Source organism: Ovis aries, chromosome 19, assembly GCF_016772045.2.
Source record: "Ovis aries strain OAR_USU_Benz2616 breed Rambouillet chromosome 19, ARS-UI_Ramb_v3.0, whole genome shotgun sequence".
NCBI classification, from domain to species: Eukaryota; Metazoa; Chordata; class Mammalia; order Artiodactyla; family Bovidae; genus Ovis; species Ovis aries.
Genome location: NC_056072.1, coordinates 9,662,616 through 9,685,198, shown reverse-complemented (window position 1 = coordinate 9,685,198; position 22,583 = coordinate 9,662,616). Strand labels below are relative to the sequence as shown.

Sequence of the window (22,583 nt, the reverse complement as noted above, 5' to 3'; positions counted from 1 at the left end):
TGCTTTGTTTGGAATTCAGTCTTGTTTGCTGTATGCTGTTCACCATGGTGGAAGTTAAAACAAAATTTTAAAGGCCTGCAAATATATAGAGTGTATTTTCTATTTTCTATAGTTATTTTGACTTCTGTCAGTCCTGAATTTCATTAAGTCCCCACCCTTATTCTCTATATATGTTTAGAATTTGGGATTACTACATTAAAACTAGGAGAATACTTCCTATTATACTTTCCCTTTCGAGAGCCTTCGGAATATGCAGTGAGAGAGAGCTGTGTATGAATTATTTCCATCTTTCTTTAATGACAGATGCTTTGGAATCTGGCTCCAGCAGACTGACATCCTCGACCATGTCTTGTAAATCAGTTGAGTAACTGGGGGAAACTGGAGATGTTTGGCTTAAACAACTTAATGCCTGATTAGCATGGGGAAAATGTTCCAAGCAGTTACATGGTATTGATTAGTCAATTGATTTTTTTAAAGATCCTCTTAATCATCTTGTATTATTACAGGAAAGGGCTCCACTACCCTGTTCATTTCCCACCAGCGTCCCTGCACATCAGAGAACTTCGGTGAATGGCTTGTGCTTTGGTTAATCACAGAGGAAGTGCTAAAATGTGCATTTCTAGTATAGAAGCAGCTGTGATTGATGGCTCTCAAAAGGTGTCTCTCACATCTGATGTATTACTTCTGAAGCCAGGTGGGTTTTCTGTCCCCCCCCCCCCCCGCCCCCGCCCGGGTTCAGTATGCATTCAGTCATCAGGAAGCCAAATCACTGCATCTGTTGTTTAATATGAGTGGCTAGTAATTAAGATTATCTCATTGTTTCCTTATAGCTCCAAAATAAGCAAACAACACTTTAAAAACAAAGGAGCAGTTTAAGTGTATAATTCAAATCTTGTTGAGAAATATTGTTTCCTTAAGCACTCATACATCAATTATTATAATACTAGGGAGCAGACAAAACCAGAAAATGGAAATAATACCAGTTATAGCTTCTGGAATCAGATGTAATTTCTGCATTCTTTCATTTAGTCTTTGCAATAAAACTTTGATGTAGGAAAAACAAAAAAATTTTTTTTGCCTCTTTTACAGATAAGGAAACTATCCCTCAAGTGACTCTTGACTCCAGTTTATATATTTTCCCACTAAGCCACAGGCATCAAACAGCCTGCTTACTTCCTTTCAGAGAAGTGAACAGTCTCTGCTTACATTGTACTCAGTTGGCTGGAGGGCCTCACACCTCAGGATAAAGCACAGAAAACCTGCATCATATCGTCTTCAATATTAATGTAAATGTTATCCATGGAATTAACATGGAATAAAATATAGCAATCTGGGTATGCGGATATGACATTTTAAGATCAGAGCATTAAGGAGACAGAGTAAATTTGCACTTTATAATGAAAAGATCATTGACAGTAAAGGAATTAAATATATTTTGGTGGAGCCCAGTCACAGGACCCATCAATCACTTATAACACTATAAAGTCTGACAATATTATAATAGCATGAATAGCTACTGGTCACTGTAAATGAGAACAATTCTCTAGGAGTTTTTTTTAAAGCTTCCCAACATTTTTAACCACTCAGATATTGTTATATACATATTTTTACGTAACAAGGGAAATTAAGATATTAACTTGAACACAAATGCTAATAGTAGCAATGTTAATTAATCCTCTCCTAATAGCCCTGAGCTCTGAACATCTGATAAACTCCAGTCAATGAAATGATTGGAGAACGGCTAAACATACAGATCTGTTTCTTGTATTTGTTGCTAATCATCTGTAAATGTTCACTTAGAAGTGAAATGGCACCCATGATCATAAGATGAATTTGCTTCAGACTAAATTCTTCTTTTGGAGAAGGAAATGGCAACCCACTCCAGTGTTCTTGCCTGGAGAATCCCACAGACTGAGGAGCCCGGTGGGCTAAAGCCCAGAGGGTCGCAAAGAGTCGTGAAGCGACTGAGCATGCATGAGAAGTGCTCTTTAAGGAGAAAAATATTTAGAGTGAGATTTCAGCATACTAACCAGAGATAGACTGCAAGTTCCATGTGGGTGGGGATCTTGCTTTTTTAAATAGTGTATCCTTGGTGCCTAGAACCATGTCTGGCATTGGGAGGCATTTGGTTGGGTGAATAAATGACTCAGTGTATGAATGAATGAAAATTTAGCACAGCTGTATATAAGTCACAGTAACTCAGGGACAGATCAAAGAATCACTAAGATATGTGGTCATAAATTCATAAATGTTTAAATTGTAAAACAGAACAGGATAGAGTTGGGTTAGTAGGAACATAAATTCAAATTCAGAACATTAGGAACATCTTTAAAAATCAGATTTATGTTTGACTGCAAGCTGACCAAAACTAATGGTGTCATTAAATAAAAGGTTTTCACACTGGAGGAAAAGAGGTGGAAATGGGAATTTTAACTTTTTTGGTTTGGGAACTTCTCAGTTTAAAGTGTCATTACAGTTACACAAGAGCTATTTAACCATTATTTTTGAAACTTCATTTGCATTTCTTCATAGTGCTGGTTTATTTTTATTTCATAGCAGGACATATTCAGGAAAAACACATCCATCACTTAAGCAGGGGTAGTCAAAGGAGCTTGTCTGAATCAATAATGTAAATATTATTGAGAGCAATGATATTTGTTACTCTGATATAAACTATTCAAATGGCATTATCCACAACTGTTTTCAAAAAAATTTGTATTTGAACATTAGAAATTAACAGTACAAATAACTAAGCATTTCTTGACTTACCAAAAGTGCTTTGAAAGATTATAAAGTAACCATTTGAAGTTTGCATAAAAGGAATAAAATAAACATAATAAGATTTTTCCATTGGCTTTATAGAGACTTATCTAGAGGTAAGGAGTAATTTTCAGTTTAAACTCATGCAAACTGTAGTTTATGACTGAAATATTACATGTGACTGCACTAAAAATTACCAGTAATGCACTGTTATATTAAAGCTTTTAAAAATCCTTTTAACCACTAATTTAACATCGTAGTAATATTATTTCTTAGCCACAAAATGAATGAAACTATATAATATGGTATGGGCCTTCATTTAAAATGGTGCTGAATTACTTTCAGTGGATCAAGATGAGAATGTAACTCTAAGAACTCCTCAAAGCTGCAAAAGGTCACAGTATTTATTGAATGAATGATAACTAGAGTTTACTATGTATCTTGTGGCCACGCATTATACTTGCCTGCAGTTTTTAGTATATGTGCTGCTGAGGCAAGCACCACATGCCTACGTTATTTTCCCTGGAAGATGTCAGTCCATGAGTTATTTCTACCTGTTTATCATTACCAAAAAGCAGAGAAAACAAATCTAATGTTTCTTCTTGATTAAAAAAAAAAAGTGTTTTCCCACAATTCATAGCAGGTATCTACTATGGCACTCCTTGTTCATGTGTGGAGAACAGTGCGAGCATTTCCAGTCTGTCTTGGGATCCCCTAGTCAATCCTTTCAGAAGTTTGAATCAACTCCTCACTGTTCCTGATTAGACAAAGCTCATGAACTGAGAGGCAGTATGGCTCAGTAAAGGGACTTCCTTGGTGGCTCAGGTGGTAAAGAATCTGCCTGCCAGTGCACAGGAGACAGGAGTTTGATCCCTAGGTCAGATGATGCCCTGGAGGAGGGCATGGTAACCCACCCCAGTGTTCTTGCCTGGAGAATCCCATGGACAGAGGAGCCTGGCGGGCTACAGTCATGGGGTCGCAAAGAGTCGGACACGACTTAGTGACTGAAAAACAACATTGCGTAAGACTATCAAACTGTCTGACTCAACTGGTTCCAAGTTTAGCTTTTTCCTCACCTTAAAGCTTAAAAGAAGATGAGTGTGCTTTATTGTGTTTTTTATCTTTTTGATCCAGAAGTATTTTCAGTGGTTTATTCTCACTGCCAGTTTCTTGAAACCAAATATATACTTTTCTACTTTTCTTCCAAACAGTTCAGCTTAATCTCTCCCCGCTTCCTCCCCCAACATACACACAAATGAAGAATTCAATTCTACTAAATGCAGAGGAGCATCAAGGGACATCTTTGAATTTCATCCTGAATAATGGAAAGATGGTCAGCAACATGCACACATCTTAACAAAGAAATGTGGCTGTGCACAACGGGATGAAATGCTTTATGTGTAACACATTCATCAAAAATATTTTAACAGTCAAACATATTAGAGAAGTCTAAGTGGCCCTGTTCCCTTCACATGGGAAAATATTCAGTTACAACATTGACAACTGATGTGTGTGTGTGTTGTGTGCTCTGTGGCATCCGACTCTGCAACCCCATGGGCTGTAGCCTGCCAGACTCCTCTGTCCATGGGATTCTCCAGGCAAGAATCCTGGAGTGGGTTGCCATGCCCTCCTCCTCTTCCTGACCCAGGGATTGGACCCATGTCTCCTTCGTCTCCTGCATTGGCAGGTGGGTTCTTCTGCTGAGACACCTGGGGAAGCACACTGACAATTGATATGTCTTATTTATAAAAGAAAGTCCTACATTCTTCTTTCCATACTTTATAATTTCCACTTTCACCTTGTCCTTTTGATTCTCTTTTAAATGAGACTATACCTTACAAATTCAGTATTCTAGCACTTAAGTCTGGAAACCAAACACCTTCAACCAACAAACTACAACTTCTCTTTCTACTCTGTACCTCAGTTCCATTTTTCCTAGAGACACAGTGATACGCTCACAGCCTCTCCAGTAGCAGAAATCTTAAGATTAATAAGACACAGGAACTACACCAAGAGGATTCATTGTAAACAGGCTCTGGCCTTCAACTTCCTCCAAGGCACAAGTGCTAACATGACTGCTCCTCTTCAAGGTGGATCTAGAAACATCGAAGGGAGCCTGTAGAAACTGGGCCTATTTCTGCTGCCTACGGGAGGCCAAGCTGCAGATGGAATGAACCAAGTCACCATAATCTGTCTCCCTCCAAAACTACCGTACATATAGGAAAATACCCTATGTAGTATTTATGGTATATAAATACTATAACTAGTTCATGTATAGTGAACCTTCCTCTGTTGCTGCTGCTAGGTCGCATCAGTCGTGTCCGACTCTGTGCGACCCCATAGACAGCAGCCCACCAGGCTCCTCGGTCCCTGGGATTCTCCAGGCAAGAATACTGGAGTGGGTTGCCATTTCCTTCTCCAATGCGTGAAAGTGAAAAATGAAAGTGAAGTCACTCAGTCATATCCGACCCTCAGCGACCCCATGCACTATAGCCTACCAGGCTCCTCCGTCCATGGGATTCTCCAGGCAAGAGTACTGGAGTGGGGTGCCACTGCCTTCTCCAGAACCTTCCTCTAAACTGCTGCAAACTGTAAAATACGGATAATGTCTTTACACACTTATACACCTAGGCTGGCACTTACATACCATGTGTTTACACACACATGCACAGAGTCCTGATCAAAATGTTCCTGGCTCCTCCAATAAACTCTGGATAGAAACAAGATGGATCTGACGTATAGCCTGTACTTCCATGGAAAGTATGGTACTGAATGTCTGAGAAATGCTTGGCCCTTGAAAGAACTGAGAAAATGGGTTTTATCTCAGTTCTAAGTTTTGCCAGGACAGTTTTTAATCCAGTGTGTTCTGTGGTTCTGGAGTTTTGCATCACAGTTTTAGTATTCATTTTTGTATTAACATTAATTGAGTTCTCTGTTAACTTTAAAAAAATTAAATGTAAATTAGGATTTTATTTTTTTTTAAAAGAAAAGAACAACAAAAAACAAGTGAATGGGTAGTGTTCGGTTTGTCTCTTGCTTTTATCATCATTTGGGGTTATTGATTCTGTTCATGTTAGTTCTTGTTTTCCAAACCTCAGTCGTGGCTGAGTGACAGGGGTGGTGGATTTCAGGCTTGATCTGTGAATAGATCAGATAAGATCAAGACATAAATCTCAGCCTAGCTCTACCTGCTTAGAATGCTGTGAGCTAGTTAGCTAGATACTTGGAAATTATTTTTAATGCATACAAAAGTTCTTTTTAAGAAATGTTATATTCAAGATATTAACATTATAGAAGGTACGTGCATGTTTCATTACAAAATTAAATAGCAAATTATACATTCAATACTCAGAGGCCCATAAATAATTTCACATTGTGAAAAGAACATAACCCACTTTATTTTCTCTCCTCGACGATGTATGTCTGTCTCACCTACAGACTCTGGTGTTGTCTGAGGTATTTGAGGAAAATGATATGAGAAAACACGTTGAAGAGAAATGATATGCGGGTTGACCATTGTTAATAAATAAGTCTTAACTTTAGGCTGGAGTACTATTTAGAGAAGTAGGTTGTGTGATTAGGAAAAAAAAAAATTGTCATGGTTTTCTTGAGAGGAATGTAATTCTTCATTAGGTTCCTGACCTTGGCTTCAAGTCAGATGATTTTCAACACTTTTCCTATAAAAAGTGTAGAGTAAAGTTGTCCTGTTCAGAAATGACGGGATGCCAACCAACTACTCAAAGAGTTTCCAAGAGGCGCTTGGAGACAGTGATACTAGGTCCTCTTCACAAGATTAATAAACAAGCATCGTCTCAGGACGCTGCTCAGTTCATTCCACTGCCACTCACATTCCAGCCAAAGGAAAAGGAGAATAGATGTGGGAGGAAGAGCATGGGTCTTTCCTGCCGGGAGTGAAGCGGTTAAGGCTCAAGAACTAAAGATTCCCACCTTCAACCTGAGCCCCTTCAGGAAACTAAGCAGAACAGATGCCCCTTGACCCTGCCGGGTTGCTGGCCACGTCTCACTAGTCTGCCCCGAGAGGGTGGTGGGTCCCCTGGTCCTGTTCATAGGGAAGTCAGTGTGCCTCATCTCAGGGATGTTTAACCAAGTCAACTGGGCTCAACTGCTTCACCCAGAGAGGGGCTCTGTTTGGCTGAATCAGAACAAGTTTCACGGTTCTTGAGATTTATCAAATAGCTAGCTTGGACCACGGAGGTCACTTGGGCAACAAACAAGCAAACCACGGAGGTCACTATATGCCATCCTCACTCCTGGCCAAAACCCACGTTCACACTGGGAATCAGGCACTTGGGCTCCTGAGCACTAGACTCTTAAGTGTCACCCTCAGTGTCTGCCTTTGAGTCCTATTGTTGTTTCCTGCTTGTGAGGGCCTGTAACCTCTCTCCCCAGCAGACCTACCATTTCTTTCCTTGCTCTGTGCTGTTACACTAGGGGATTGGAGGCAAAGACAGTGGGAGAACGTGAAAGACAAAACAAAAAATTGTTCAAGAGATGACAACGTTTTAATATGAAGATTTTTTAGAACTAGTCAAACAGGTGCTCTGACACACACAAAGGCATTCAGATATACATGGGACTCTCTCTGCCTGTGACTGATCTTGGGCCTTTGGAAAATACTAGGGAAAGTAGATGGTTTCTAGTCTTCAAATGATACACCTTGAACATGCATCTTTTCTCTCGGAGGGAGAAAAGGAGAGAGAGGTGTAGAAATTGTCTAAGAAAAGAACAATGAGCTGCTCTGGGCTATACAGGTAGAAAAATAAGCAAAAGAGAGACAGTGAAAATTAGAAATAGACGCAAAGAGAAGAACAAAGCTTCTCATAAAAAAACAGACCCATGTATTTGCAGCATTTACACATATATATTTTAAAGCACTGTTCATCTTTTAACCTCAATCCTAAACATCAAAAGTAACATGGGACTCCCCTGGTGATCCAGTAGTTAAGAATGAAAGGGACATGGGACACGAGTTCGATCCCTAGTCCAGGAGCATTCCATGTGCCACAGGGCAACTAAGCCCATGCACCACAATTCCTGAAGCCTGAGTTCTAGAGCCCCTGAGCTACAGCTACTGGAGCCCACACGCCCAGAGCCTGTGCTCCGCAGCCAGAGAAGCCGCCACGATGAGAAACCCACAATGAACAGTAGCCCCCGATCTCCGCAAACAAAGAAAGCCTGTGGCTCAGACGGTAAAGCGTCTGCCTGCAATGCGGGAGACCAGGGTTCGATTCCTGGGTCGGAAGGAAAGGCATTGCCATTCTCCCCTGGAGAAGGAAATGGCAATCCACTCCAGCACTCTTGCCTGGAAAGTCCCATGGACGGAGGAGCCTGGTAGGCCACAGCCCATGGGGTCCCAAAGAGTCGGACACGACTGAGCGACTTCACTTTCACTTTGTGCACAGCAACAAAGACCCAGCACAGCCAAAAGTAAAAATAGACTTTAAAAAGTAACATGATAGAAAGTAAAAACATTTTAATTATCACTTGCAGTACCAAGTTGCACACACCCTAATACCTCTGCCCCAGATTTCCAAGGGGCTCATCTGATATTGCCAAATAATCTGACAGTTAACAGAGAATTCCAACAGAAAAAAATTTGTAAGTGCTAGAGATGAAAACATACTTTTGGCCATACGCTGGGGAGAGAGAGCCCGACTAAAGCAGAAACAGGACCGAGCCTCAGTTCAAAAACTCCATTCGTTATTTCAACAAGATGATGGTACACTCTAAACAGCGGCATCACCAATCATTCAGACCTGCTCTGTGGGCTGAGTGTTGTGCTGGATGACTGAGGTGGCGCATGCTCGCCTGGCCTCTCGCTGCCTAGCCCTGGGAAGCAGCGAGGACACAGCGGTGCCAGGGGAAGGTGACTTTTCTTTGCTAACTCTCCATAGTGCACCAGTTCACTTGGAAGAAGGCACCTTTTGGGAATGAACCCCAAATGAACACAATTCTTATTTCTTCCTCTCTCTGGATGACTACACCCTTAACCCCATGCTCCTATGGCTATGCCATGAAAACATGCATTTGGACAATTGAGTTGCTTGGAAGAGTAATTTTGTGTTCACACAAAGGACAGGCTCATCTCCTGCACTGTCGCTATCCGTAAACATAGGTTTTTCATTTCTGAAAACACCGATTGAAACGGAGTATAGGAAGTTTCCACTGACTGGATATCACTCCCTCTAAATTCTGCACATTTCTTCCCCAAATATCGCACCTTGTAGTGGTGATAAAGAAAATCTGGCAAATGCTGACATGTGGGAGGAAGTATCTGTTAATTTATTGACACCACTGAGTGAACCTTCAAAAAAATCTCCCTCAATCATTGTTTCTTATCAGACCACAAAAGATTTAGGCGTGGGAATTCTCAACCAATCCAGGAGGTCTTGGGGATGTCGATCAAGATAGTCTGGATTGTTTTGCCTTAAAGAGAGTTAGATTACTTAGTAACATTGTTCTTGGCATGAGACACACTGGGTTGAGATTCCAGCCATGCTGATCATTGCTTCTCTGGAGGCCCAAAACTGAGTCTAGCATGCAAGCTTCAGTAGTTATGGAGCCCTGCAGGATACGGAATCTTCCTGTACCAGGGACCAAACCTGTGCACTTAATGTTCTTCTTCTGTAAAATGAGGCTCTAATGACTTAGGTTATAAGTTTGCTTTTAATATTAAATGAAATAATATACATTAAATAAGGTGTAAAGTATCCAGTACAATTGAACAAATAGTATGCAATGCTATTCTAAGTGATACACATGCATGTGTATATATAATCCCCACAGTCTGTCGTCATGACTTAAATATTTTGCACTTCAGGTGAGACTATTTTCTCTCCATGCAAAACTTTTTGTATGTTCAAGACACATTCTATAGGCACTTAAACTGCAGACAATCTAGAAAAACAGGGATTCTGGAAATAAATCCCAGCCAATATCTAGCTGACAGGCATCCACTTCAGAGGAACACCTTACATGCCAGCATGGTCACTGAAAACGAAAAGTTAAAAAAAGAAGTGTTCTCCCTCCCTTAGCCCTTCAGTTCATTTTTGTATCTTCCATCCAGGTTTTCTGCATTTCTCCCAATCTACAATGACGTTTAAACTATGCATCTCCATGCATTTGTTTTGGGGTACTATTAAAGCGGACACATTGAAACGGTATCTCCAAAACACAAAACCGACAAGGAATCATCTGAGGAATTTCCATCTCAGCCTCCTTCCTTTATAGAAATGGAAACATGTTCATCTAATAATATATCTAAGCCAATATGGTCCCCACAACCAACATAGGCCAGTTGTCCTGATGGCACAACTCTCAAAATTATCAGAGTCAAAAATATGCAAGACGCCTGGAACCTGAAGAGATATTCTCTTTTGAACTTTAATTCCATGAAAACATGGCACCAGACTTTCAACATCAAATATAATTTCCCACAGAACGACATTTCTCCTTTGCTAAAACTGCTCCAATTGATTCAGGTCCTGAAAATGTGACTGGATGCTACTTATAAAAGCACATTACATTCATCTTTTTCTCTTGTTCTGAAAGATATTAGCTTCCCCCATCCCCATGTCAATCCCTGGCAAGAGCCACTCAGGTCAAGGATGGCCAGAAAGGTGTCTGGAATAGAGTGGTGGGATTTGACCCAGCTGTGGATGAAAGATTATTAAATTCAACTCTTCAGGAAATACCTTGATTGTCCATGACATACAGTCATTCATCTTTTTTGTTTGGGAGTCACAGAGTGGGGACTCAATGTTGATGATCAAAGGCAGGAACTAGACAAAATGCCTAGCAGTCCAGGCACTTTGTTATAGGAACAATACCTGAAGGTGTTTCCCGCACAAGTTCTGCTCTTCCTCAAGGCATAAACACATGGCATCTACTGGAAATTGGTCATTAAAGGAAAAAAAAAAAAAAAAGAAGGCAATGGCTCCCCACCCAGTACTCTTGCCTGGAGAATCCCATGGATGGAGGAGCCTGGTGGGCTGCAGTCCATGGGGTCACGAAGAGTTGGATACGACTGAGTGACTTCACTTTCACCCATTGGAGAAGAAAATGGCAACCCCCTCCAGTGTTCTTGCCTGGAGAATCCCAGGACAGGGGAGCCTGGTGGGCTGCCATCTATGGGGTCGCATAGAGTCAGACACGACTGAAGCGACTTAGCAGCAGCAGTGTTCTTTTGGAAGTGGAGAAGTCTGATTATATGATGCTCATTAGCAGAAAAGAAAAGCTTTAAGGGACAAATTATGTTCTCCAGTGGTATTTGGAAACTTGCAAGAAACACAAGGATTCTGAGAAGATTTGACCTACAGAACTTTCTGAAATAAAGGGAATGTTCCGTATATTCTCTAACTGGTGCACCTGAAATATGGCTAGCCTGACTGAGGAACCGAATCTTAAAGCTTAAATTATATTTCAATAATTAATTTTAAATGTAAATAGCCATATATAACTAGTGACTACTATATCAAACTGATTGCAAGTTTGGAGCCATTGCTGAGTTACCAAGAGCCTTTATACAGAGTGTTTTATTTTCTCAAAAACTGTTTGACAAGAAAACAGGTCTCAAACATGTGTATCAATATTTATGACTATGCGACTGCAAAATCAGGGGTGAATTAAACATAAATGCACTGTCTCTACTAGTTGAAACCACATCAATCTATTTGATCTATGGGCTTGTCCATGTCTCTTACGGCCTCATAGAGAAAGAATTAAAAGGACAGAACTGCTTGCCTAGTTTGCAGTCAGCGTGTGTGCCTGCGTTACAGTATCTGAAAATCATAAGAAAAACCAGAACGAAGAATGAAAAACAACAACAGCAACAACTAGGAGTATTTAACAGAGAGGGAAGGATTAAAGGACAGTGACCTTTCAGTCCTACTACTATTCAAAATAGGAGGTCCGTGTGCCAACAATCAGATAAACCGGAAAGCTGATAAATTTTAAGATGTGTTTTGCCCTCACAATAAAATGCAACCACAGGACCCAAGACTTCTGAAGCTCAAGGGCCTTTAAACATTAACCATTCCAAACTCTCTCCTGCAGATAAATAAATAATCTGAAGTCCAGAGAAGAGAAGCTCTCAGTGTCCCTGAGATAATAGCCCATCTCAGTAGCCCCAGATCTCCCAGCTTGAGTTCTCCCGACTATGACCTTCACACTCATTCTGCTCATCACAGACTGTGCCTTGAGCAGAGAAGGGGCATCATCTCCACCCCAACAAGCCGCAGCCTCCAGAGAACAGAAACTAATGTCTGGACCACATTGCTGTGCTTGACACAAAAGTTCCCTTCGGTAATACGGCGTTCCTAACAAACCACGCAATGCGCACAATTTACCAGACACAACTGTCTTAAGAAATTGCTTTGTATGAGGGCAGTTTTTCAGTTTAATGTGTACTGTGCTATGACAATGGTCTGCGCTTCAAGGAGAGGTGGGTTCAACAGACATAGTGTGAAGATTCTAAAGCAAATGACCACTCATTTTGTGTTTTCAGTGACACCATGAAAACACAGTGAGATAGAAGCAAACAGTTGTTGAAAGAAGCAAAACCAAACAAGCAACCTTCTTTTGGAGCCAGAACTTAGATATTATCTGGCTCAAAACACTCTGATTTTATAAGCAAAAAAACAAACAAAAAAAAAACCCTGAGAGGGCACATTTTACATAACTTATTTCAAATCACCCAGGTAGTAAGTAAAAGAATTGGATCTTAGAGGCCAAACTTCTGTCTCCAGGTTTGGAGTTTTTGTTATTCTAGAAACCACAGTAAGATCAATGTCTTGATACCAGAAAAAGAAAGAAAAGGGTAATTTTCCTATATATGTTATTGTTGTTTTTAAATGTCTGTTATTTTTAGTCAAAGTTGTAGCTGACATAACATGTTCCATGTTTTCTATATAACCACATGGATTACTAATGGAAGGAAGAAAATTGTGTTTCAGGAGCTATGTAACAGATCAGGGAATAAATATACTTTACAGCCTAAATTTTATCAACTTTCCTGGTCCACAGGTAATCTTCTATAGATAAATGCCACTATTATTGATAAGCGCAAGAGATAAATAACACTGTACATTTTAAATGCCATGTACTTTGAACTGGATACTGTGTTCTTATATAAATGAATCCACAAGAGAAAGAGAAAATGCTAAATAAATACAGTGAAGGGGCTTACATTCTTGTGTTGCTGGTCTTGTTGATGATGACCGATTTCCCTGTTTGATCCACGTTGTGATCCAGCCCAAAGTAAGCGGCCACTCGATGGACAAGCATCCTCTGATAGGATGACATCTGAGGAAACTTTTTATAATGATTACTGGAAAGGAATACAAGAAACAGCAGTATCAGCATTTTCGTTTCTGGCCCGTAGTGCATTTGAGAGATACACACACAAAACCGTTTCTGTTTCATTCGAACCATTAAGCTTATTTCATTCCTGGCATCACTCAATGTTCTCATTTCCAGACCAATTTTCCACTTATAGATGTATTGATTAAAGTACAATAAATGTTTTTGTTTTAGAGTTGTGCATTTCTCAGACCACAGGGAACTCAAGGTTTGCTGGAAAGTATATTCTGTTTTAGTCCAGGAGATGGTATCCACAGAGCCAGGCACAGCCACAAATGCCAGGACATAATACGGGACTGCAGATGTCTATCTGGAGATGTCACTACATGGTTGACACTGAAAGCAGCACAATTATTTCCAGGCATAACTGACTACAGCCAGCTGGAGCCCATTAAAAAACTATAATAAAAACGAAGAGGGTCGCTTCTTGTCACTGCTACTCAGTGCTAATCAGTGGCCCCCTGTTTATAGCCATTTTGTCAGGAATTTAACAAGCAGGAGTACACATGGTCCAAGCAACAATTCCCATCAGCACACAGCTCCTAACTCCAATAGCATCTCTATTTAATGAGTCAGCAAACATATTAAATAATGTTTTATCTACCCCTAAATCTTTCCAGAATGAGTGATTAAACCCATACAGCAAACCAAGACACATCAGATTCATTAACCGGCACTGCGATTCAACATACTTGTTGTCACCAATGAAATCAATAATTTCCTGCTCCATTTTCAGGAGTATCATCCTGTCTCTGCAAAATAAATGTTAAAATGAAAAGGCTTTATGGACTGTCTATTCCCAAAGACTTAACAGTTTCATTTACATGTATGGAAAAGATTGTTTAAATCTACATAGCTACAAATCAGCATCGAACTCTTTTCTGAAATGTGATGTCGAACTATCTGTAATTCCATTCTCCTTAAGGCGATTCCTCATCTGTTAAGCATGTTCTGCTATTGAAACCTTTGCAGTTTTTAATGCTAACTAAGACATGCAAGGTATTAGGCCCATAAAACACACCAAGTAAATTGTGTATTTTAAATTAATAGGAAACTTTAACAAAGCTAAACCCAAATAGTTGGTTCAATAGCTGCCCTCAAGCATATTTGACATTGCTTCTCATTCTCTATATTTTCCCCCTTACTAAGTGTCTCTTTGTGACCAGAAAGGCAGAAGTTGTAAACTATAATTTATTCACTGGACAAGTACGCAGGGATTAAGACTAGCTAAAAACATAAACATGAACACTATTAGCAGAAAAGAGAAAATACAAGAGACGGTTTAAGACATCAGAGATGGACTCAGTCTTCTACAGCTTCCCTCTTAGAAGTGTTTGCATGAATGACTTTATTGTAACATTCTACTGGATGCCTCTAAAAACAAGATTTACGTAATGATTTACCTGGAATTATTCTTTAACGTGTTAATCAGAAACTCATGTAAATCTATGCCTGTAGAATCCGTATATTCTTGGCTGCAATCTGAAACAAACAGCAGGATGGAGTTATGAGAAACGGCAGGGGGAGGTGGGCTGAAAAGGGTTTTCCCAGCCTTTCCCTTTTCCCTTACGCTCAGGTAAACTTAAGGTGAATCTACTGGTGTTAGAGATACATGTTATGAAACTAGCAACCTGGCAACATTAAATCAGGATGAAAATTAGATTCGGGGATTAAGAACACCCAGTAGATTTCCAGTGTGGAAAGACCTAGCTGTCATAGGAGAGGAAGTGGGCACGGTCTGGGTGGGTGGCTGGGTGGAGTCAGATGTCATGAATTCATTTTGGGCTGTCAATCAGCAAGGGCATGACCTCTCCATGACAGTGATGGGTACTCCCAACCCACAGAGAGAACTCTCAAGAGCTTGAGATACCATGGAACCCTCTTTCTCTTAAAATGGAGAAGGCAAAAACTGAATGCTCTGTTGTAAAACTGTCTAAATATTAACTGATACAAAATATAGGAGGGGATTAAATATTCCAAGTCTTTCAAGTCTTTTGATGCTGTCTAAAGCTTAATTTCTAAAGCCATGTTAGGAAGCTGTACTTGTTTACTCTCAGATATACCTTGGCTTTTAGATGTTCAGCAGCTGAGACAATCATTATATGCAGATCTGCGGTTATGGAGCAGATGTGAAGTAATTGTCATTTCTCAGCTGGTCAAATGCCTTATACTGTCTCAGGTATTTAAAAAAATTAGTCTATTGCCAATTTGTTTATTCATGGAATTCTTCATATCAACTTAATTTTGTTTCTACTTTTGCTTTCTTTTTTTGTTTGTTTGTTTTACTTTTGCATACTTATATGTAAGGCAACAAGTCGAAAAGTCTGGATTGTAGCTTTGTGGTTTTATAAGGAATGACTTTTGGGGAAGAAATTTTTCCTGTAGTAGAAATTGTGTATATTTTACATGAGACATGATGGGGCAGTATATATGTTGCAGAGACCAAATTCATTCAGGCCAGATAAAATGTTAATATGTGTTCCATTGACGTTCACAGATACATCTGCACTCTGGGGACACCACTTACCACTTATCAACTGAGAATTGCCAATCCACTGTCTGTCTTTTAAGATAAACATGACACTTAAAAGATATAAAACTGGGCACCACTACTGCTCATCAGTTCAAATTAACTGGAACAATACATCTGAATTAAGAACAGATTTACATTCACTCCCTTGTACAAACTTCTCAAAAATAGATCCAAATGAATATCCAAAGAAATATATGATCCTAAAAATAATCTTTTTAGATACACAACAATGACATCATGAACAGAAAAAAATCAAGTTCACATCATCTTTTACACACACACACATACATACACATACAAAATTTTATGCAAATTTTGGTGGGAGGTGATATTTGTATAAAGTCTAGAATGTATTCTGTGACTAGTTATGTATAAACTGAGTAAGTTAAGGAAACATTTTCACATTCACCTTTTGACAACATTCTGATCTTGGGTTTTTCAGAGGTTTTATCTTTGTTTTTATCCTTTTCTTTTTCTCTTTCAGGGTCATCTTTCCTAGATTTATCCTCCTCTTGCAGGCTGGGAAAACTGGAAAGCTGTAAATGAATTGATTCCTGTTGGGGAAAAAATATAATAATTTAGGGCCAAATTTAAGAATCTCTGTCTGGTTTCCATTTTGCATAGAGATTATTAAGAACAGGAAAATGAAAGCCAGGTACAGATTTTTTTTTTTTCTTAAATGGTAAAAAAAATTATACCTGTCAGAAAAATAATTGCTCTTTAAGATGAATTAACTTTGGAGGTCAATGGAAGGTCATGAGAAGTAGCTAGTACTAAAACTTTGCCTTATGAAGATTAACCGCAAGCAGGCTAAATTCCTGTAGATCCCAACTCTTATTTTCTCTATAGGCTTATTTTTAAACAGGTAAGAAAAACTTCTGTATCAATAAGTTTGCATCACAGCTACTATCATGTCTTAAAAATTAACATAAAAAAGAGGCTTCTCCAAGTCCTTTTATGTAACTCCTTGAACGGAAAAAATTGGCACAAGCACAGACAGACAGATATTACATGAATCATAATTACAGAAAAAACAGACACAAATAAAGGCTATAACAGCCCATTTACAATTGAAATTTTGTTTCAGAGCCACATGAATACTGATTTCTATCACTATGAAAAATACAACTACAGAATTGAAGGAATCCTAGATATGGGTTATCCTATGTTGCTCACAAAAGCTATTAATCAAGCATTAAAACTTACAATAAGCACTGCCTTTTGGAAAAGGTAGAAAATAGGACCATATTTTCCATCAATTAAATATAAATATTCAATATTACTTTAATCCTAGTATCAGTGAATCCTTTCAAGATGTAAGAGTCTCTTGAACTAATGCTTGGTTGACCATTTACAGTATTTGGACTGGTTCCACTTTTGTATTTATTGATTTTGTACTGAAACAGATCATTTCATATGAACTCATATATCAGCCATTTGGATGATAGTAGGTTCACTGTTTTGAAGAAGAATGAGCCAAATTATGTTTTTCAGTTTTTTGAAGAAACTATGCTATGATTAAAACTATGACAAATGAGCCAACATTAAGCCCACTGGTTCTTATGTAAGAGATCATCTAATGGGAAATCTTTCTTCCACCGGCGACATTAACATTTATGATGTTAGGGGAAAAATATTCCCAATGACTAATAGTGTTTCCCACTGAAAACTAAACTAAGACTTTTCTACATGTGACTAAACTAATGTCTCTACATCCTCAAATTATGGCCAGTCTGGGAATCTTAATGGTTCTTGGTAAACCTAGCTGATCTGACAAGCAGAAAACCAAAGCCCTCCAATGGCAAGTTTCTTTTTTGGGAGGGGCTCTATTGTGTATGGAGAAGGCAATGGCAACCCACTCCACTGTTCTTGCCTGGAGAATCCCAGGGACAGCAGAGCCCGTGGGCTGCTGTCTATGGGGTCGCACAGAGTCGGACACGACTGAAGCGACTTAGCAGCAGCAGCAGCAGCTATTGTGTATTCTGGGCTGGAATAAAAGGTCACCATGGTTGGAAAGCTGCATGATACAGAGGATGAGTTAAAACACATTTTCATGGTAAATAGTTATCTTAGCCAGGTTTCCTGATATTCACATGTTTATCCCGGGGATGGACATACACAAACTATCCTGGGGATGGCCATATACGAAACTGAGTGTAATCTGATGATAAGGTCTTTTATCACAGCACTTGGGACAGAAATGTCTTAGTCTGCAAAGATTCAGGCAGACTTTGGTGTTACGGTTTGCTTCTACTTGCTAAGGAAAAAGCTGGAACATTTTTGCTCCGAGTGGGGAAGAATCAATTCGACAGTGGGTCAGGAGAGGAAAGCGAGGGTCCCAGGTCAGGAAGTGGTCTCATTACTTCTTCAAAACCGATTGATCCATCGAGCCTCGGTAAGTTTAAATCTAAAATCAAAGAGGCTTGGAAATATGAATGGAATAGCAGAGGCTAAAGGACATTATTTTTTTAAAAAAATGTACAAACTCCTGCCATGTGTTGACAAACATTATACTCAGAAAAACACCTGCCTTTTCTACACGTTATGGTGTTGAAAGAACACACGAAAGTGCTATAGAGTTGGTAAAAAACAATCTGTTCTTTTTTAATATTTTTATTGATATGCTCCATAATAAAATACAAGTGTTAAATACATCAGTACAGGATAACTTTATCTCCAACAACAGGAAAAGAATGATTCAAGTTGCAGTAATACACTGATAGGTAAAGAGTATAACATTAGAAAAGAAACACTTCTTTTAACTTAAGGACAGACTGAACCATCTGCTATGGGTCTGAGATCAAGTAATACAGGTAGCAAGAGTTTTTTCCCCACACAGGAAAATGAAGGCAGTTTTCCAAATACTGTGAATACACACATATTGGGGGAGCCATACAATCCATATACCGTACACTTCGGCCAGTGTTGTCAGGGATTCAGTTCCCACATGATGTTAAGTGCCGGTGGTACCTAATGAAAGCATTGTATACAAGCTCAAAGGTCTGCTTCTTTATTCTCTAAAAGAGCAGCAGGGCTACTTGCTTATATGTGTTTGGGGTGGGGGGGCGGGGCGGGCGGGCCCTGCTCCCACCGCCTCAGCCAGTCCCCAGGAAGGCTTGCAAGTTCTAATTCCTACAAAGCTAGTCTCAGTTACTCAGCATGGGACCAGCAGGAGCAAAGTACCATTTGCCTCTTACTTCTCTGCTCCAATTGCAAGGAGTAACCTAGGCTTAGGTCCAGGGTGGGCACAATGATACAGATGATCACTTGAAAAAAAATCTCCTCCCAGTACCTCATCAGATAGGATGAAAAAAATCAGATGAAATTTATAAAGGCTGTGTTCTTCTGCCTGGCATTCGGAGCAGGGGACCACTGGGGCATTATTTCTCTCAGAGTCTGTCATTCTGCAGAATTAACATGTATTGTGTGCATTACATCACAAGCCATCCATCCACACTGAATGAGATAAGCTGTGATATTCACCTCATTCCCCCTTTTGAATCTCCATACAAAAAAGAAGCACAAATAAAATGCTGAACAAAAGCCACACGTTTCTCAGAGCCCAAGGAAAATAAAACTTGTATGAAACATAGTGATGGCTACTGAAAGCTAGCCCGCCCTTGGCGTACGACATGGGTGGCAGGTTAAGGAAATGAGGCTAGGGGAAAAAAAAAAAATACTCTAAGATGATATCTACGAGGAATTTATTTTTGGTCCTTTGAAAGAAAGTGCTCTCAACGCTCTCTGTATCCAAGAGGAAAATTTTGAGAATTTTAATTAAATTATAAAGAGAAAAGCAAAACACAGCCCCCCCCAATAATGCTAATTTAATCAATTTTTCCTCCTCTGAGTTCAGACAAATCATTTTACTTTTGTCCTGACTGCTCTCAGCCTCTGATAAAACAAGGTAAAATTTTAACAGCAAGACCATTTTTCTAAAAGCGAATATGATGCCTGAAAGGCAAACAAAAATAAATACCATGTGAAAAGTTTTGTTGGAAGTTGAATTTTTAGAGCTGAATAGCCTTGCTGTAAGGAGCAAAAATTAGGGGTAAGGATGTACAGCAAAGTGTTAATAATATTAACTTAAATTCACATTCATCTCAGATTTATTTCTGGACCATTTTTCCAGTAGTGAGAAATCTCCACCAAAGGCCCTAAAAGTATGTCTCCAAAGCTCAATGCACCTTATTCACTATTTCTGAAACTTCATAAGAGCCAAAATTAGTGTTTTTATAGGCAAGTGCATTTTGGGGAGGTAAGACTCTCCACTAAGGGAGGAGACGTGGTACTTGGGACTGTATTTGGTTCAGTCTGATCAAGAGAGAGCCTTTGAGGAATAGCAGCACGGCCGTGCTTACATTTTAAGTTTTAATCTAAAATCTTTTGAATTCCTTTCCATGTGCAGTGTTCAGAGGGTCTGGAAAAAAAACAAATGTAATACTTTGAGACTGTTCAACTAATTTAGGGCGTCTCAGAAATAGGGGAGGAAGCTGGACTGTGCCCTTCTTCAACTAGTTTTTGCTTCCCCCCAAGACACTGTTTAATGCCAAATAAATGTTCATGCACACGAAAGCAGATCCCGTTCATCCATGACCCATAAAGACAGGGCGTATACCTGGTCCTGAAGACTTTCCCCTCCTGGTCTGGCCGAGGACTCTTCACAGACAGCAAGGCTGCGAGTCAGTTTACCTTTTCCTGCTCCTGACTGGGGAGGCGAAAGAAATGGGAAGGAAAGGAAAATAAAGAAAAAAAACAACAACCAGGAAATAAACTCAGGCTGTCAAACCATCTCCACCTTCTCTGGACATTCCCAAATCAAAATTTTTAAAAGCCAGCTTCAAATCCATAGCTCAGGGCTGTCTACACTGGTTCCAAGTGTTGGACCCCTGTGTCAATGGGGACAAAGCGTCTACTTTGGTTTAAAGCATCGGATCTGTGTTGATGGCGATGCAGGTGGAGGAGAGGGTGGAAGAATAAATTTAAAGAAAACTCTTAGCAAACTGCCCATTGCACTGGGAATGTACAAAGAACATACAAGCAAGGAGGAAAAGACAACACAGATGAATTGCTACTAAAACTGGGTTTGAAAGTGATCTGACTGAGAAAATACGTTAAAAGTTGAAGACTGTATCCTAAACATCAGAACCTGTTTACTTCAAAGCAGAAACTAATCAGACATACAAAAAAATTTGCCCCAAATTTGATTTAAAATGAAAAAATGAGCAGCAGTTCATTTGTAAAGCACTGTCAAAGTTGCCAGGATCAAATATATATACACTGCAGCTACATGAGCCCTAAATGCTCTAATTAAAAAGCACATAGAGCAAGAAAGAGCAGTGTCAACACGAGCACATTAAACACAGGCAGCGCGGATGCAGCCAAGATCTACATACAGCCCTGTGTCTCCTTGGCAAATCCTCTAACCCTATGTGGCATATGTAACCAGGATATCAGGTCAACGCAGAACTCCAGAACCCTACCTTGGATTTTCTTCTCTCTTGGTTCTGAGCCGCCAGACGCCTCTGTATGTTAGAAACAAAATCAAACAAACCAACAACCAGGAGAGGGAAGTGGGGGGAGACAGAGAAAGAAAAGGATGTCACTAGAGCTGAAAAATCAATAACAACAGCAATTATAACCATTGGGGAGGACGCCTCCTGCCCTTGCTCCTCCAAAACTTTTGACCATTTAGCTTTTATCCTTCCCTCCTTACAGAAGCTCATGTGTGCTTAGTAGCTCCGTTCTGTCTGACTCTTTGTGACCCTATGGACTGTAGCCTGCCAGGCTCCTCTGTTCACGTGATTCTCCAGGCAAGAATACTGGAGTGGGTTGCCACTTCCTTCTCCAGGGGATCTTCCTGAACCGAGGATTGAACCTGTGTCTCTTACATCTCCTGCATTGGCAGGCAGGTTCTTTACTGTTTGAGCCACCAGGGAAGCCCCACAGAAGCTTGTTGGGGAGGGCAAAGGCTGGCCTTGAGGTCATTTGGCCATTATGCCATTATCTGCCTTTGCACATTTATGAAATAAAAATAGTTACCACTTTTGTAGTTTGGTTCAAAGAAAATCGATACAGGTTATTTGCAAGTCTAGTTTGTTTTCCTTCTGCCAAATCTCCTTCTCTCATAAATCCTGACCACTTAAACATATCACTTTTTGAGTACTCTCAATCACCCTCAAACTACCCCCTGCCTCTTCCAGGCATTTTATCTCTCTTCCTGGCTGGGAATTCTAAGCTTTTCCGCTAATAAGAATCGATGCTTAGCCCGCACAAGAAGGTCAACCTGCCTGTCAGAGCTCATGTCTTTGATATTTCTTGGTCTGTCATGAGCTGGCCCTTTCTCTTTTCATGGAATACAAATCTATTTTTAAAACTCAGCTAGTATAAAGCTGCCTCAGGAGAAGCTCTCCACAAACTCCTTGAGGTGGTCTGAAAATTAATATGGAGAAGCTGTGGGCAAATTCAGTCATTAAATATGTTCTTTGGATATATATATATATATATATATATATATATATACACACACACTATTTCAAAGGGCATTTTGACCAGAATGTACTGTTTAGTCAGAAAAAAAAGGACTAATAAATGGGAAAAGAGAAGATTTGCTTTATGAATTTTCTATTCATTTTACTTGGGATTCCCAGGTGACTCAGTGATAAAGAATCTGCCTGCCAATGCAGGGGAGAGATGTGGATTCAATCTCTGGGTCAGGAAGATCCCCTGGAGGAGGAAATGGCAACCCACTCCAGTATTCTTGCCTGGAGGATCCCATGGACAGAGGAGCCTGGGGGCTCTGGTCAATGGGGTTGCAGAGTTGGACATGACGGAGCATACGTACACATGCTCATTTTACTAGTCAAACTCTTTACAAGCAAGAAGAAAAACAAACCTTCAGAGTATCTTC

At 39.8% G+C, this 22,583-nt stretch overlaps 1 protein-coding gene across 49 annotated transcripts in view; it reads right to left on the bottom strand.

Moving 5' to 3' along the window:
• ARPP21 (cAMP regulated phosphoprotein 21) overlaps window positions 1-22,583 on the bottom strand; it is a 163,519-nt gene that overhangs the window by 91,722 nt on the left and 49,214 nt on the right. For 44 of the 49 annotated variants that reach the window (XR_006056995.2, XR_006056994.2, XR_009597498.1 and 41 more), the window contains 6 exons: window positions 21,157-21,198; window positions 20,292-20,381; window positions 16,083-16,227; window positions 14,544-14,622; window positions 13,833-13,892; window positions 12,968-13,108 (listed from right to left, as the gene is read on the bottom strand). Coding sequence is in view for 44 of the 49 variants with exons in the window: in XM_027957983.2 (XP_027813784.1) it covers window positions 12,968-13,108; window positions 13,833-13,892; window positions 14,544-14,622; window positions 16,083-16,227; window positions 20,292-20,381; window positions 21,157-21,198 (557 nt within the window). In the remaining 5 variants the exon portion in view is untranslated. Of the gene's footprint in view, window positions 1-95; window positions 5,899-12,967; window positions 13,109-13,832; window positions 13,893-14,543; window positions 14,623-16,082; window positions 16,228-18,252; window positions 20,094-20,291; window positions 20,382-21,156; window positions 21,199-22,583 lie in introns of those variants that run through there. The other 5 variants (XM_027958001.3, XM_027958002.3, XM_060402784.1 and 2 more) reach the window with 2 other exon arrangements.